The following is an 18,045-nucleotide window of genomic DNA, read 5'->3' as shown; positions in this document are numbered from 1 at the left end:
ATAGGACTATAAATCAATTAAGCTAATCGCAAGTAGCTTAGACTTGCGAATAGAATTCATTCTATGAATTTATCAAGTTAAATTCAAACTTAGTTGTCAAGCTTAAACTTTGAAATGAGGCTGACTCAGGAGTTAAATTAACAATAGTAAAGGAGCTTGTAAATAAGCTTGAACTTATCTATAAACGAGTTCAAATTTAAGTTTGAGCTTCTAAATGAGATATTTTTTTTCATTATATATATGCCAAATTCAAATTAGAAGTTCGAGCGCAAACTGTTATATTTGCAAACTAAATTTGCTAAACTCAAATTCAACTCAACTCTTTTGCTATGAACAGAGTTTAAGCTTGATATTTAAAAGTCAAGTATAAGGTTAACAAGCTCAATCCATGCTCCATTTAGCCTTCTAACCCAATGTTTACCTCTCGAAAACTTCCAAAGAAGTTCTCTACAAATTTTTAAATTTGGTAAGTCTAAGGATATTTTACAATTTTAAATTTTGACAAGTCTTTATGTAAAGAACTTCAAGAGTATACATTTACACTGTAAATAATTAAGATGGAATTCAAATATAAGAGAGAAACAAAAAGATATGATTTATGATCTTTTTAAGGAATGTATCCGTTTTATATTTTCAGAGATTAACGAATCCTGCATTGCATCGCGGAAATGTGATTCTTGGCCACATAATTGTGCTGCATACAATCCAACTCAGTTTCACAAGGTTTCCATGGAAATGTCCGTACTCCATCACATATAGGATGTATAAAATAAGTATATCATGATGATATTATTGCTGCATTTCTTAACAATGTGTTAAATGACTTTTCTCTCTAATAGTCTAATCATAATTTAACTATATCTTTGTTAATATCATTTTCAAGCAAGAAAGATCTTATTGAAAATAAGATAAACAATTCTTTCCATTTGCTAAAAGATCAACAAATTTTATTAACTAGATAATTTGATTTATGAGTAAATATTTAAATTACTTGAGTTTTTCTATAATAGTAACGAAATATATTTCTTAAAAAAAGTATATTACGATGATATTGCTAAACTAGGTAAAAAAAAAAAAAAATGTACCTTTGATTTCTGATAAGAGTGGTTCAAACATTGATACACGTGAGTATATAAATGAAAGTTCTGTAGCTAAATGCTCATGCCATTCCAATTCTGCTTTCTTGGACAATACCTACTTCCCACCCTTCCCGTAGCTATCTCGCAATGTCACAGTGCGATTGAAGACAAGTTTATCAGGTGTTGAGTCCTTGTCCACAGTAAAATAGCCTGGTTTGCAGATTTAGAAAAAAAGAACGTTAGATGGCAAAGGGAAACAGGTCAAATGAGGTGGAAACAGGGGGTTATGTTCTAGAATATGAGAATTATAGTTCCAAAAGTTATATATTTAAATTTTGTGCAAATAGAAGATATGTGCAGCTAGGATTGACATCTCTTTTTGAGTCGATGTGTAGCTAAAACCTGCAAAATTAAAAAGGGGTTCTGAAATATTACCAAGACGTTCAAACTGGAATCTATCCCCAAGAGCAGCATTTCTAAGTGATGGTACAGCATATGCATTGGACATCACCACTTTGGACTGTGGGTTCAGATCAGCAAGCCAATCATCAAGCTCAGCAGGATTCTGATACAATCAACGATTAGAGAAATTATGAGACATCCTATTTTCAATTGGGAAAAAAGAGTTCAAAATACAAATAAGAAATCAAACAATTACCAACCTCAGAATTAAACAGTTTGTCAAACAATCTGACTTCCACCTTCAGCGGATCAACTCCAGGGGAAGGTTCAGCCACCCAGTGTAGAACTCCCTGCGGAAGGACAAACGATTATAGAAAACTACTGACAAACAGAAATACCAACTCTCAAAAGAAATTATTTGGTGAAATCTCATTTTGCAACTAAAGCATGGGAGAAGAGAGAGAACAAAGAGAACCAGGGGGGAGACCTTTGGTTTTGTCTTCTTGGAAGGATCATATTCTGCCCGAATCTCAATAATAGTCTCATTGTCATCAGCAAGGACTACTTCTGTGCACTTTATAGGAAATGCATACCTGCACATAAGTAGAATCATCCAATATTGGCTTAATTTTATAATAACAGGATAGATGTACTATTGCAATACTGAGACCAAAAGCATTCAAATGTTGTGTCTGGTGGGAACATTCAAACAAAGGAATCTTAATATGACTTTATTATATAAAAATGCATGAATGAAGTTTAATTCATTTTGTAATATATTAAAAATTTTAACTGACTTCAAACATCAAATATGTATTTTATTAACATTAATAACTGACTTCTATTCATGAACCTGATGAGTAAAAATCATCACATTAACAAATCAAAATTTCTGTGTCAAATTCTGCCATCACAACAAAAAATAAGTGAATTTATGAGTATACCTGAGTAGAACAGATTTGCCTGGTGCAAGCCCATAGTAGTCTTTGGAATCTTTCATTCGAAAATCAGAATGTTCAATGTATACAACATTGGAAAATGGAACCTGAAGGACAGAAAAGTAATAATTTAATAAACTACAAAAAAGATGGTAAGGATATTAGGTATAAAATCCAGCCCAAAAATCACACATATCAACATCATTGTAAACTCAACTGTGAAAGTGGTTTTAAAACAAATAATAAACCAACAATGGCATGCACTCAGTTACTTTAGACTTTAGAGACAAAAGCTACACCACCTGAAGAACACTCTTCATATCAAAAAAAGGCAAATACAATACAATAGATAAATTTAAGAGAAGTCCAATTTCCAATCCTGACATTTGAAATAAAAATCAGAGATTTTTAAGGCTGTGATCGTTTTTGGAAACAAACTAACCTTTGGGAAATAGTTTCCAAGGAAAATATTCCTTGGAAAATATTCTCCAAAAAATTTTCTATTGATTAACTAAAAAAAAAATTATTAAAACTATTAATTTATAAGACTATAAAAATTATAATTATAGAAATTTCATATTTAAAAACTTATTATTAAATATCAAAAAAATGCATAAAAATGATAAGTTGAGGTAGTCACTGGTTACTAATGGTGTTGCTGATGACTGTTGAAAAAAATTTTACATCTGTTTTTGGTTCAAATTTTCGATAATTAGTAATAGTGACTGCTAGTGATCACTGAATTAATAAATATACAGTTATAAGCTTATAATACATTTGCCAATATCCAAAAAATGTTTTCCTCTTTTAAAAGGGGAAGTCATTTTCCTTTAAAATGGCTTGGTTTTCCCTTTGACCCAAAAAATATTTTCCATTGACTGATTTTCCTGAACACTTAAACTTCAGAAAATCTAGGAAATTATCCAAGTAGATTATTTTCCATAAAAAAAGTAGAGCAGCCTCAATTAAAACTAGATTGAGTCCCAATCCCAATGATGGCTGCTATTAGCTCTCCTGAAGCAAAAGACCAACGTGTCCATTAGTGCATGTTTAAAATACAAAGAATCTGGTGTTCTTGTTGACTGTTGCAACTAAAAAGCTAAACCAACAGAGTCATCTTTAACTGAACACATACTATAAGAGATCCTAATCTTACATTTCTTTTTTCCACCCTTCCGCATCCTCAACATGTTATTCCCTTAGACCTTTTTTTTTTTTTTTTTCCAATTGGAACTGAACAAGAAAATGAAATAATGAGAATTTATTATCAAGGAAAGATTTCTCACTTCTGATTAATGTGTTACAAACTTAAACAGTATTCTAACACTGGAAGCAGTATTGTCTACTTTCTTGGTAACCTACCAAACTATGACTAATATTTTCACAACTTAGCTGAAGCACAAGACAGTGCCAGAAGTGCAGATTAAGTTTTTGGGTTAACACTGCCTGAAAGTCATGTGATGATATGTTAGGATGGTCTGATGAACACACTTGCCAACTAATGTGAGCTGAATCCACATTGAGTATTGACAGCAGCTAATTATATAGAAAGTAGATTGAGGAGATTGTTCAAAATTTTAAAACATTTGAGAATAACAGAACCCGAGACTCTAGCTTCAATCACAAATATATGTTCACCTTGTAAAAAGAAGCAGCATCTTCTGATTGAGCATCAGGCCATTTCTTTGCCTCAAGATCCATAACTGAACCAGATTCTAGATTGGTAATTACCACCTAAGAAAAGAAATGTTGAACAGAATTTGGTATGCAGCTTATCACTTAAAGAACAAACCACACACATATAAGATGCAAACCTTTAGAGGATGCAGGACAACCATAGTGCGAGGTGCAGTTTTGTTCAATTCTTCTCTTATGTGATACTCTAGGCGATCCAAGCGTATCAAACTACCATCACTGCAGCATAATATATAGAGATTATATATGAAAATGAAGTACAGTATGTACAAACAGTTATTCATTAAAGAGAAAAATATAATAATCAGGTATGTCTAACTAATTGCAAAAATAAGAAAAAATAAAAAAATCAAAACCTTCTAGTGATTCCAATTCCTCGGACAAAAGCATTTATTGCAGTTGAAGTTACACCTCTTCGCCTTAAACCAGCTAGCGTCATAAGACGGGGATCATCCCACCCATCAACATAATTCTTTGTGACTAAGAAATTTAACTGCGACAGCATGCACAACAACATTAAGATGAACCTAAAACAGCAGAAAAAGCTCGAATTTCAAGGTTTTCAAACAAGAGTGCAATATATGCTTCCTTACTTTACGCTTTGACATCACTGTATTTGTAACATTCAACCGTGAGTATTCCCACACATAAGGCTGATAGATGCCCAATGCATGCAACAACCAGTAATATGAAGCACGTCTTGTTTCAAATTCCAGGGTACACAGCTGCACAAAATATAGGAAAAATATTGGTAAAAAAAAAAAAAAAACAAAAAACAAAAAACAAAACAAAAGAAAAAAGAAACAGAACCCAGATTAACACTGAAGACGTAAATAAACAGAAATCAACTGATTATCTATGTTTGAAAACAAGGAATGCAGATATAGACCCTCATAGAGGACATGAGAATTCATGCTAACTTTCAATTGACATTTGAAGTCATATCATGTGACTGGATGCTTAAACTCTTATAAGTTCGGAAAATTATTATCTACAATTTATTTGCAAGTCTAAACCATCAAGTTATTCCTAATACACAAAGTTCTGCGAAAGATTCTTCACAATTACAAGCTACATCAAAATTAAAAAAAACAAATCAAGAAAAACATAGTACCAAGTACTAGTCCACAGTTCTTATCATTTTCAGAAAAATAAGAAAGTGCATAGTGAACAAGCATTTCAGACAGGGCATCTAAGAGGACGAATTACCATTTATACTATGCTCGAGGGACAAAAGAAGTCCTAACAGAAGAGTTATTAACAAACACAAAACTTCAGTGAGGAAAGATGCTTTGGCATTGTTATAGGATTTATTGAGATTAAAGAATGGCCAGTTTGTTTGCAGCTAGGAGAATAAAAAAATGTATATATATGAAAGTCAATTTTATGCACATTTTCCTTGTAGGAGATGCTTATAAATTGTTGGCTGAAGCACCTGCCTTGTCTTTCAGAGAGCAAGGCAGGATGGTGAATTGGGACAAGTCAGCAAATTTTGTGGAGAAAAGGAATGTTGAGTCTCATCTTGGAATCAATTAGTGGGTTCAACAATCAAAAAGGGGAATCCAGGCCTTGTTAAGAAAAACAGACGAAAAAAAAAATTAGTCTCATGAATAAAGAGGTACTCTTATTGGGGTATTTCTTCAAGCAGTTCAGGTTTTGGACAAGGAGATCCCCTTTCATTTACAGTCGCAACCCATGACTGGGAGATGAAGATGGTCTTATAGGCTTTAGGAAAGGATGATAAGATTAATCAAGTTTTGATAAAGAAACAGGATTCTAGTGTTTTAGAGAGGGGTGAAAACATATTTCTTTTTCACAGACACCTATTTGGATTTTGGAGAATGAAAGTGCCTTCATCTCATCCTTCTTCTCTTGGGAAAAGAATTTTCAAAACTGACAATTTGGTGAGGAGAGCACCTCTAGTAACCGAGCAAATGGAGTCAGAAAACATCATAATTTTTCAGTTGGATTGACAGAGACACTTCCTCACTAAGTTAAATTGAGGTATAGTTGCAAACATAGTAATGCAAAATAAAACTGTGTACAAAAACATATAGAACAAATATAATATACCGAATGAGTGATATTCTCAAGAGAATCCACGATGCAATGAGCATAGTCATAACTCGGATAGATGCACCACTTGTCTCCTGAATGCGGATGAGGAGTAAACTGAACAAAAGAAAGTGAAAACATTAATATGCAAAACTAGACAAGGTAAAACAATTAATTATGTATCTGATAACACTTGCCTTGATTCTATAAGCAATGAGGTCATACATATTAAAGTTATCACTCTGCATGTCTTGCTTCATTCTGAGTGTTGCCTTTCCTTCTTCAATCATGCCTCGTCTCATCTCATCAAAAAGTTTCAAAGACTCTGCAATCGGTCTATCCCTCCAAGGACTGTTCATCTGCTTTTCTCTATACTCTTTAATCTCATTAGGGGTCTAAAAGAGGCATGTACTTTAATTAACCCTTCTGGTGTCAATTGACTCAAAAATAAAAACAATATGACTGCATATTGCATTCATTGATAGAAATACTTGCCAACAACACAACACCATGTCATGATCCTAACTGCAAGACAAAGTACAAGATTTGACTTGGATTTCACATTTAAAGTGTGGCACTCTAATGTGGGGTTTACATAAGCTTTGGGCTCTTCAGCCTCATGTGTTAGCTTTTAGACATGTTTCTCCCAAGGTTTATATGAATTGGTATCAAAGCCAACCGTCATTTCTCACAATTGCAACCGAGAAATGCAGGTGGTGACACCAGCACAGTATTGCCTGTGGCTAAGTGGTAACACCAACATTGCAGTGTTCACCCAGGGATAGAAAAATCTAGCACGCAGCCATCCTAGCATAAGTTAACCCATTGCGGGCGCCAAGACTGCAGAGCATAGTGAGATGTTATAGTCCTAGTGGTATGACAAGGCATGGGACTTGACATGAATCCCACATTGGAGTATTGAATTTTATTGTAGGGTTTACATGGCTTTGGCCTCTCCCACATCATGACGTAGAGTGTGCTTCTCCCAAGATTCATCTCTTTCCATAAAAATAATATCAAAAAAAGAAAGCAAACTAGTATAAAATGTAATAATTACATGTATGGGGCAATTGGATAGTTTGAATAGAATCACAGATCTTTTATCTGAGCCCTTTCTTGGATTTTTTTTCTTTTTTTTGTTTTTTGTGGTATTGGGAGTGGCCCTAATGGATGTCAGAAAACACTTGATATTACAGTAGCTATTAACTTACAGCAGAAGTCCATTTGGTAGTTACCTGATGATCAACATAAGCATGACCCCTTCGTATCAGCTCAACAGCTAAATCATATAGATCTTGGAAATAATCGCTGGTGTAAGTGATCTGCAAAAGGAAAGATGAATGTCAATGTCAAAAAGGGAAATCCCACACAATACACAAGCCAGTCAAATAGAGTTGAGAATACCTTGAAAGGTTTCCAACCCATCCACTGGACAATCTCTTCAATGTGATCAATATATTCCTTCTTTTCAGCCTCAGGGTTTGTATCATCAAACCTAAAAGCAAACAAAGAAAGCCAAACATTAGATATAATTGATCGATACAGTTAATCCTTCAAACAGAGCACATCACCAGGATGTATATTTGACAGGAGCCTAAAGTAACATGTTTCGCCAATAATTGACCCAAGCAGTCTCTCACTGATAGTGCAGAATGATCAACCAATTCCCTCACTCCCCCTCCCCTTACCCCTCCCTGCCCCTTTTGACAAATCCCCTCTAGATAATGGAGACACTCATTGACATATACATATAGATAGTTGCTGAATAACACTAGAAATCTATAGTTTGCTTAAGTGCCTTGCATGACAGTAGTTGAAGCTAAAAACAAATACACTACATTACTGTCTCTCTCTAGATAAATGTTTAAGTAACAAAAAATATAAGATATGAATCAGGGCCAAGAACTTAAGGAATAGAATAGGAAGTTTAAGAAAATAATTCTTGCTAAAAGAAATAACCTGTAAAATGTTGATATACTGTTTTCTTGCAAATAATTGAGCTAGACAAAACATGCAATATAACAAGACCTGATTTATAAACTCTCATAATACCAAAAAGAAAACATCAAATACTGATGTAGCACCTTCTGATAAAAAAAAAAAAAGAAAGACAAGCAATTCACCGTAGGTAGGTGCATCCACTTCGCTCCTTTGCCAGACCAAAGCTAACGAACATTGCCTGTTTCAAAGAATTACCATGCACAAGGTAAATGATAAATCTCAGAGCTTAATTTTATTCGCCTTTCTTGAATTATCTCAAACGTCAACAACATTAATAACAAATAATACCTTTGCATGTCCGATATGAAGATATCCATTAGGCTCTGGAGGAAAGCGAGTATAAACTTTTCCCCCAGTTACTTTCAGGTGCTTCTCAAGCATTTCCTTTGTGTTGCTGCATCTCAAAACAGAGCTATCACTGAAGAATATTTCAGTATGCACCTGGTAATCCAGAAGAGAGTTTGTAACACATGCTATTAAATAATGGAAACTCTTTAACTGCATGTGTGAAACAGGCAGGCAGTTAAGATTTGTTATAATTGGCAGCAAGGAAGCATTTAAGATCAATGTACACTTCTCATTATTTATTCGCAAACTAAAATCTAGAACAATATTTTCACCTTGATGCATGGAGAATCACAAGGCAGTTATTGGCAGTGAATTAACTCAGCTCAAATCGAACCCTTGTATTAATTAAAATCAAACTTGCATAACCATGTTATCATATTGAAGTAATTAAACACCTTGAAATTTTCTTCAGGGTTGGGAAATATAAGGAATGGATTGAGATCTTCCTCAGATGGCTCCACTGGAGAAACATCAGCAACTTTTTTCTCCTGCATAGTTTTAGCACAGACAACACTCAATGAGATATGAATTAAAAACTTTTCATCAAAAGCATAGGTGGCTACATGAAACTGAGCTTACCTCAATTTTAGCGGGCTTTTCCTTTTTCTGCTTTGCGGGCTTTTCATTATCAGCTGCAGTCCTTTCACCAAGTAATTCAAATAATTTTGCATCTATGAGTTGCTAACAAGCCAAAAAAAACATGGAAAGCAGAGAAATGTCAACAAAAGAAACATATTAAATAAATTCATACTGTTTATAAGTTGATTTTGAGAACATAATTAACATTCACCTTGACAATCTTTGGATCAGCCCATGGAAGCCTCTTCCGAACATGCCCAAAAAGATCACCCACTAGAATCAAAATAGAAAGCCAAATTACACTATTTACCAACATGAGCAGAAAAACGTAATTAAGAATTCAATAGTGTACATAGATGGAACAACTCAAATATAAAAGCAAAGTAATCATACATGCACCAACGCACAAAAATGCAATAACAAACACATAAAAGTAAAATAATTAGCACATGGGTAAAAACATACATTGGAATGATGGAGAAGCACAAAACCCTAGAAAATCACGAACACTGGCCCAATTCATGGTAAAGATATAAAAAAGATGGGAAGTGAAGAATGAAATTTTAGAATTGAATACAAACCATTTGTTCGATAACGTAGCTTCAAAATGGATTCCTTATTCTGTTCAAACACTTCATTAACAGTAAGTTCAATATCTTCTACAGACACCTCAACACCTGCTCAGAAGCATAAAGTTATCAACATCTAATGCCATAATGGAATGTGATCAACCAGAGAAATATAAATAGTACCATGAACAGAAAGTAAATTATTTAAAATGATGATGAAATAAAGATGAGGTGATATTGAGAAAACTAGAAAAAGTGGCAGAAGAGCATACAATATATATAGCATAATCCTGGAGCAACTACCATAAACAAGGACTTTCAATCAAGAAGATAACTTACCAACGCCGCATGCTTCTTCAAATTCATTCAACTTGAAACTCTCAGAAGCAGTGCGAGATAAAAATGAAAATGCAGCTTCTAGCTGGGCTGGGGTTTTGATCTGCAAAAATCTAAACATTGTAAGAATCCACCAAAAAATTACTTCAAGATTAAATATTTTAATTTATATTCCAAAAATCAAATGCAAATATTAGAATAAGAGCAAAATTGAAACCTTTGAGGAGACAATATATCCCAGCAAAGTAGGCCGATGTACCAGCGCATTTGCTGGGTACTTTGTCGCAACCTGTCAAACACATAGCAACCACAGGGCTTTCAGATTGGTGCGATGCCCAACCACAACATGAAAAAGAAAATGCAAAGGCAATTATGTAGAAAAAGAAATTCGTGCGATCAAATTTAACAGTTATTACAAGTCATAAAGTTCACCAAATTTAAATACAGGTAATCGAAACTATCTTATCTAGGGAAAATTCAATTCCCGATATACTCCCTAGATTACTTTGAAGCAAGATAATTGCAGAAAAAACTGAATGTAATATGAATTTTCTCACAGTGTAGATGAGGTTTCCGATAGTTCTAGTGCATCCCTCAGTAACACCAGCCTGAAGACAAGTGACAAGGAAAAAAAAAAAATTTAGAAATAAAGAAAAATCATGCTCCAAAATACATACGCATAAATCAGATTTTCCACTACTTCATTAAACTGAACAAAAACACAAAAACCGAAATCTTGTTAAGACTATTTACAGTTTCCATTGTTTTATCCTTCAATTTTTTCAGCAACAAAACCGAAATCCATCATTCCATTGTATAAATATAATAAAATCGAAAATTGTACAATACATTGCAAACACGCAAAATCTGATCATTATACCTCGTGAATAACAGTCGTCAGACTATTGGTCACCTTGTTATTGGCGATTGTGTTCTTGGCTGTTCTCTCATCGAGACCAATTTTCAAGAATAGCTCTAATGGCGCCGCAGAGCCCTCTTCCTTCCCCCCCATTTGTTGAGAAGGAGACAGAGAAACAGAGAATGCTTATTTATCACTCACAAGGGAGATTTGGGCCTGCGAGTGTAGACGTAAGGCTGCGATGTTAAAACTTAAAACCCTGCCGACGATAGCTTGACCGGACTTAGGAGAACGATGGCTGGAAACGAAAGGAGAGAGGTATTGAAGCGTCGCCGTCTACTGATCGTACTTGGCTCGCCGGAAAATCGAAGAGGAAAGCAGATAACGCGACTGTACCTACTGCGGGCCGCGATAGCAGCTCCTTGGTTCGCTGCCCCAGCCGGAACGGGAAGGAGAGAGTGAAGGAGAGACCGGAGCTTCTTCGTCAACGAGAGAGAAGCCGACGTCGCCGGAAAGTCGACGAGCAGAAGGCTCGACGCGATTTCCCGATCGAAGGAAGTCGCTGCTCTCCTGCGCCTTCTACGTACGCCAGAAACGAAAGAGAGGAGAGAAATAAGGCAGGAACGGCTTCGGCGAGGAGCGGCGGCGAGGAGGCTCGGCGCTGGTCTCTGGTGGTCGGAAAAACGAGAGGAGGAGAGGGGGAGGGTGAGGTCGACGCTAAGGGGAAGAAAAAATAGGTTTCTAGAATTGTTTGGGTTAGGTTTTTAGGTTTTGGTTTGGTTTGATTCAGGTTTGGTTCGGATATGGTTCGGTCCAACTTATGATTTTTGTATGATTTTTGATTTCCAATCAGTTTTATCGGGTTTTCATTTAATTGTGGGTTTGGTTCAACTATATAAATCAGTGTGCATGTAACTAGTTAAATAAATTCATGGGGCGTTAATTTGTATGATTCAGTGGGTTTGACTCTGAACCTCTGTTGAATTTATCTTGAACACAGCATGGCAGTGCTGGATAACACGCCTAGGGTGTGCCATTCTTTTTGTTTAGGTCCACTCTTTTCCGTATTTTTAGCCGGTTTTCTATAAAAATGCAACAAAATTTCCTAAGATCAAGTAAAATGTAATTCAAGAAAGCTTTGAACAAAATATAAATAAAACTAATTAACGTAATTAAAATATTAAAAATCCTAATAAAAACTATATTAAAATACTATAAAAATAACACTATCAAAATTCTCCAAACTTAAACCATTGTTTGTCCTCAAATAACAAAACTAAGAACAAAAGAAAAACACAAAGCTAAACAAACTAACAAAGCTAGATCAATATGGTTGGAGATAATTATTCACAATTTCAAAAATATCAAAAATTATTAATATAAGAATAAATTAAGTATTTCCTACGCTAATTATATTATAGCATTCAATTCTCAATAAAACGCATTCCTTAATTTAAATATAAGTTAATAAGATTTTCAACACCAATAATTAGTCAATCTATGACAAATAAAATATAAAATTTCATAAAAAATATTTAACATTTAAATAAGATGTTTAATAAAATAAATCCAACATTCTCATATGCAAAATTCGTAATCTCTTCTTCACAATTGAAATGCACACAATTGGAAAAATCAAAAAGTCTTTATTTAGGTTGTAATGAGTTTTAGAGATATACTTTAACTGAACAAGGGAAATGATAAAAAGATAGATAAAAAGTACAAAAAATGCATAATCTCAAGATTTTTATTGCATCAAAATATTTTTTTTTTCAAAAGAGAAATTACTGTGGAATAATTTACTAGCACAATATTAGAGACCATTTGACAAGGATTATTCTTCTTAATATTAATATTATATATATATATATATATATATATATATATAATGTAGCTAAACCTCATAATTATACATTCTTGTACTTAGGGTAATGATTTGAACTTGGTTTAATGGCTAAGTTAAATAAAGGTAAACAATAAAATTTGGATATAGGTTTCAAATTGGTTGCAAATGTCATAATTTAACTTAGATGGCCTAGGCTAAATATGAAGTTCAATAAAAAAAATTGCCTAAATCATCTCTTTCTAAATGTAAGCATTTAAAATTTTGCATGAAAGGGAATTCTAATTTGTTCTAGGAATGCAATGTTAAATAATTTTTGATTAAAACATACCTATATACCATAAAATTCACAAAAATCAGTGTTCATGGTCTTAAAAATAAATGGTTAAATCCAAGAATCATTTTAAGTCAAAAATTCAAATTAAAACTAAAACATACTAGACTAGAAAAATAACTAAATTTATCGCAAGTTACTAAATTATGATAATTTTCAAGCTTGCTCACAATTATTCCAACCATATTAAGCTAATGAAACATATAAAACTAAAATTTTAACTAAACGTTTTCTTCCCCCAACTTAATCTAGCACATTGTCTCCAATGTGTGCAAAAATAAGACCACTTCTCCAAACTCATCATATATTATCAAAACAAGGTGCAAAAATAAAAATAGAGTTGAAAACACCTTACTACCATTGTATTGAGAGCCGAGCTAGATTCTGCAAGTGAAAGAACTTTGCAGATGGTCGAGGAGATTAGGATATTGAGTATTCGGTCGGTGATAAAGTATTTCTGAAAGTTTCACCATGGAAAAAGATCCTAAGGTTTGGACGAAAGGGTAAGCTTAGCCCTAGGTTCATTAGTCCATACGAGATTGTTGAACGTGTCGGACTATTAGCCTATCGCCTAGCATTACCTTCAACCTTAGATCGGATTCATAATGTCTTTCACGTATCAATGTTAAGGAGATACAGATCAGACCCATCACATGTGTTATCAGCAGAAGAGATTGACATTCAGCCGGATCTCACTTATGAAGAAGAACCAGTTCAGATCCTAGCAAGAGAAATGAAAGAATTGCGGAACAAGAAAATAGCATTGGTAAAAGTTCTTTGGAGGAATCATAAGACAGAAGAAGCAACTTGGGAATCTGAAGAAACCATGCGACAACAGTATCCGCAGTTGTTCACAACAGGTAAACTTCGGGACGAAGTTTTTTATTTAGGAGGGGAGAATTGTGACATCCTACCGAGTCGAGTCTTTGCATAGTCGAGTCTTTGCATTGAGTCGAGTCTTGCATTGAGTTGAGTCGAGTTGAACCGAACCCGGTTGGGGTAGAATGGGTTTATTAGTGGACTTACTTGATTGAGAGAAAAAGAGCAAAGTGTAAGGATTAGGATTTAATGGCATTAAAAGAACAAGCTTGAGTATTAAGTTGTAGCTTTTACCCAATTGAGGTACCATGTAGTAAGTTTCCATCATTTATCTTGATTTTGTGATGACTTACCCGTAATCATCATTTTACTTTCCCATTGTTCATCTTTATCTTCATCTTCTTCATCTCCTTCATTTCCTTTATTTCTCCATCCATTTAGGCAACCTCAATTTTCTCCAAGTAAGTAAAATTACTTGCAGCTTTATGTTATTCAGTCTCTACTTGAGTTATATTGTAGATAAGTTATAAGAATTTTGATGTGTATAGGAGAAGGGAGTTCAAAGAGTGTAGAAAAGAGAAGCTAAAGAAGAGTTCAAGCTTTTTGGAGTAAAGGTTTGATATCTCTTGATTTTTATCATTTTCTTTGCATGAGAATTTGTGTGGTGTGTTGCTATTGAGACAATATATTGCTTCATGTTGGAGAATGGTAGTGGTGAGAAAACAGGGGAGGTATTGAGTTTATGTTGAAAACAGGGGAGGAGTTCATCTTGATTTTGACCCCAGTTAATGAGGGAATTAGGAAGTGTCATAGAAGAGTTATTTGTTCCTCTATGTGTTAGCTTTTCATGGGTTTTTGAATCACCCAAATTGGATTTGTATATTGAGAGATATGACCAAAAGAGTGCAGACTGCGCAGGCTGGAAACGCGTCGCGACCTGGCACTGCGTAGGCTGGAAGCCCGTCGCGCGCTCGCGACTTTGCACTGCGCGCGCGCGACTTTCACTTCAAACTCACTGACTCTCATTTTGCTCTTCTCGCGCTCGCGACCTTGCAAGACGCGCTCGCGAAGTTGGCCCTTGGCCTGGAAGCGCTCGCGACTTGCATTGCGCGCTCGCGTAGTTGGCATGAAAACTCACTGTCTCTCATTTTGCACATTACGCGATCGCGACTTCCATGTGCGCGCTCGCGACTTTCACCTGAAACTCACTGTCTCTCATTTGGCACACTACGCGCTCGCGACTCTCACGTACGCGATCGCGACTTGTGCCTGATAACACACTGTCTCTTATTTTCTGCATCTCGCGCTCGCGACTTCCACAGGCGCGCTCGCGACTTGGCTTTTCCTGCATTTTTGGACTTTCTTTTTCTATGTAATTGGGTTCTTTGCTCAACTTGTATGCATCCAATCATTTCAAAACAAAAAGACAACATTAGAACATGTATCATAACAACATCCAAGCATGCAAATGATGTGAAATCATATGAACATTATAATTTATGAAGTGATGAACTATTACTATGATGTTGTGTTATACATTTGACATACCAACATTATGCTCCATTGAGGTTAGGTAGAAACCATGTCGATAAGGCCATGTCGCGACATAGGATAGCAGATCTGCGCCTCATACAGTTTGTTACTCCGGCTACAGGCCGTTGAGTGGATATGATTATATGGGCCATAGCAGCCAAGTATACAGTATTCATCCAGTTTATACAGTTTTTCTTATCACTTCGGTTTCGCTATAACCTTATGGAGCTATACAGATATCTTGACTTAATGCTGCATGACTCATACAGTATAATAAACAGAAAGAAAGACCATCAAGGTAAACTGAACATATCATGAGATGTGTGCTTATCTGTGCTATATGTGTTTACATGGTTCTTTTACACATGTATGTGCTTATTTGTTTCTGTTTATGTTGAGATATCCACTGAGCTTTATTTGCTCAGCGAGTTACCTGTTTAACTCGCAGGTTTTGAGACTGGTCCATAGAGAGTCGGTTTACAACTGCTGCAGTTCATCTGTAGAAGACTCGGTCTTCAGGGTAGCTATTCCTTTGGATGTGTATCTTTTGTCTTTCCTTTTTCATGGCATGTACAGGGCACACAGTTGGGCCCAATTCATTTTGTACACTAGTATCATGTCTTATAAATATTCAGTACGTTATTACTATAAGCAATCTCAGCATGATATTATATTCATTATACATTATGATGTCAGCATGTCAGGATTTAAGTCATCCAATTTGTAGCATCTCGGCTCGGTTTATTCGGGTTTACGGGTGGACCGGGAAGGGATGTTACAGATAATCTCTCTACGAAAGTGGAAGCTTACCAATTGTGGTAGATACTTGAAAAGTCTTAGAATTTGTTTTATCCACGTCATCATATTGAGAAGCAATTTCATTAAGTTCATTTACTTGATTAATAACAAGCTTAGAATCAATCATTTTAAAATCAATATACTTGTTAATTAAAAAGATTTATTTCCAGCATCCTCATTAACATACATTCACTCAATTGCAAACAATTCAAATGTAGGATAACATTTGTGAAAGACATTTAAGAGGGCATTGCTCATTGCGTTCAAAATCATCAAGCAACATACAAAATCATCTTTAATCTATTTTCATTGTGCTTCAGATAGATGTCCACTATCATTCCCATCTTGCGGATATGGAGTAGTGAGAAAATAAAGAACCTTAGCAATTGTCCACTGGCTTTGTTGTTTTGTGGATTGTACTCTTCTTTGATGGAACATTGGTGGATTGTTTTGATCTTATTACATGACTTGTTTGTGCACTTAGTCGTTTACTACCTACAGTGCCTCTATGATTTTGACATCAATTAATCCACTTACTTAACTATTGGATTGATGGGATCCATAGTTCATATTCTGGCAGGGAAAAAAAAAATACTTACATAAAATCTGTTATTGTTAAAAATAGTCAATTATGCCTTAAACTGAATGACATACACTACAGCAAAAGCTAGAAAAGGGGAAGTTCCATACTTTATATCCCGTGAAATACATTGGTTATTTTCTTATATAATAACAATGTGATATTACTCATTCAAAGGATTCAATGTAAATTCATATTATAATTTAATATATTAAAAGTAAATTAAAAATGTTGAAAGTTAAACTTATAGACTTACATCCATCATCCATTGGATTGTTATCTATGTGCTCGTGGCTTATTGGCTTTCTTATTGAATATTGTATATATGATTCCCCTGCTGAGATGTTTCCTATTAACAACTACTATTCTATCTACTCCTTGGGTTTATCACAAAAATAATGTTTTGAAATTTTTTTTTTTTGAGTATAAAAGATTTTAGGAAATCACTTGCTCCAGGATTTCTATTGCGTTTTCTATTTGCTCAAAAATCAATATTATATCATTATGAACAAGTTTAAAAATATATTTGTATATATGGAACTCATGATAATTAACCGACGTATCACGTTGTGCTATATACTCATATATATACTAAAAAGAATATATTAGATAATAAGATTGAGGAATAAGGTATTCCTATTTAGTGAATGATCAATACATAATTTCAAACATATAAGGTAGAACAGAAAAATGGGTAATTGGTAGCAATAAATCTATAGATGGGTAGAAATAAGAGAGATATTGAGGTCAAAAGCTAAAAAAAAATGGAGAAATCCTATATGATATAATTGCATAAATATATAGCAATGTTGTTTTTGTAATTACAAAGTGCAACCATGAAAATTTTTGATATTATAATATATTGGGCTTAGTATAGGGTGAAAAAAAAATCATAGAGTACAAACATAAAACACAAATATAGGGCAGGTTCGAGGTAGTTTTGGCCTGGTACAATCAAATACCTCACCTAGTCACATGTAATTTGATTTTCGGATTATTTCGAAATGCAATCCAAAAATTGACAAAATATTAAAAAAATAGCATTGTTTGGATCGTTCTAATTTGAATCAATGTGATTTCAAGTATTTTTCCATTCCTATATAAAAAACAATCCGTAGAAAGTCCAAGGTGCAATTTAGTATGCTACAATTAAATACTAACTGTGCTCCATCCCTAGTGATTTGATTTTCATATTACCTTGAAATGCAACCGAAATATTGATAGTCCGAGTCATTTTACAGTTTCTATGTGTAACAATTTGGTGCTATTAAGACAAT

At 34.4% G+C, this 18,045-nt stretch overlaps 1 protein-coding gene across 1 annotated transcript; it reads right to left on the bottom strand.

Moving 5' to 3' along the window:
• Window positions 1-1,064: 1,064 nt before the first annotated feature.
• Window positions 1,065-11,595, bottom strand: OVA9 (glutamine-tRNA ligase, putative / glutaminyl-tRNA synthetase, putative / GlnRS). Its single transcript, XM_089724066.1, has 23 exons — window positions 10,883-11,595; window positions 10,560-10,610; window positions 10,220-10,291; window positions 10,006-10,105; window positions 9,679-9,774; window positions 9,309-9,370; window positions 9,098-9,199; window positions 8,914-9,006; window positions 8,459-8,611; window positions 8,293-8,348; window positions 7,574-7,664; window positions 7,405-7,491; window positions 6,367-6,564; window positions 6,188-6,286; window positions 4,708-4,839; window positions 4,471-4,607; window positions 4,234-4,333; window positions 4,058-4,153; window positions 2,426-2,526; window positions 1,969-2,074; window positions 1,742-1,831; window positions 1,515-1,644; window positions 1,065-1,289 (listed from the first exon to the last, which is right to left on the bottom strand). Exons 1-23 carry the CDS (start codon window positions 11,012-11,014, stop codon window positions 1,195-1,197), a joined length of 2,379 nt encoding a protein of 792 aa, XP_089580192.1. The 5' UTR covers window positions 11,015-11,595; the 3' UTR covers window positions 1,065-1,194.
• Window positions 11,596-18,045: the final 6,450 nt, after the last annotated feature.

This window comes from Jatropha curcas, chromosome 7 (assembly GCF_041381405.1).
Source record: "Jatropha curcas cultivar XTBG-Jc1 chromosome 7, XTBG_Jcur_1.0, whole genome shotgun sequence".
Taxonomy (NCBI): domain Eukaryota; kingdom Viridiplantae; phylum Streptophyta; class Magnoliopsida; order Malpighiales; family Euphorbiaceae; genus Jatropha; species Jatropha curcas.
The sequence above is the reverse complement of the archived record's forward strand: the minus strand, read 5'-3'. Positions and strand labels throughout refer to the sequence as shown.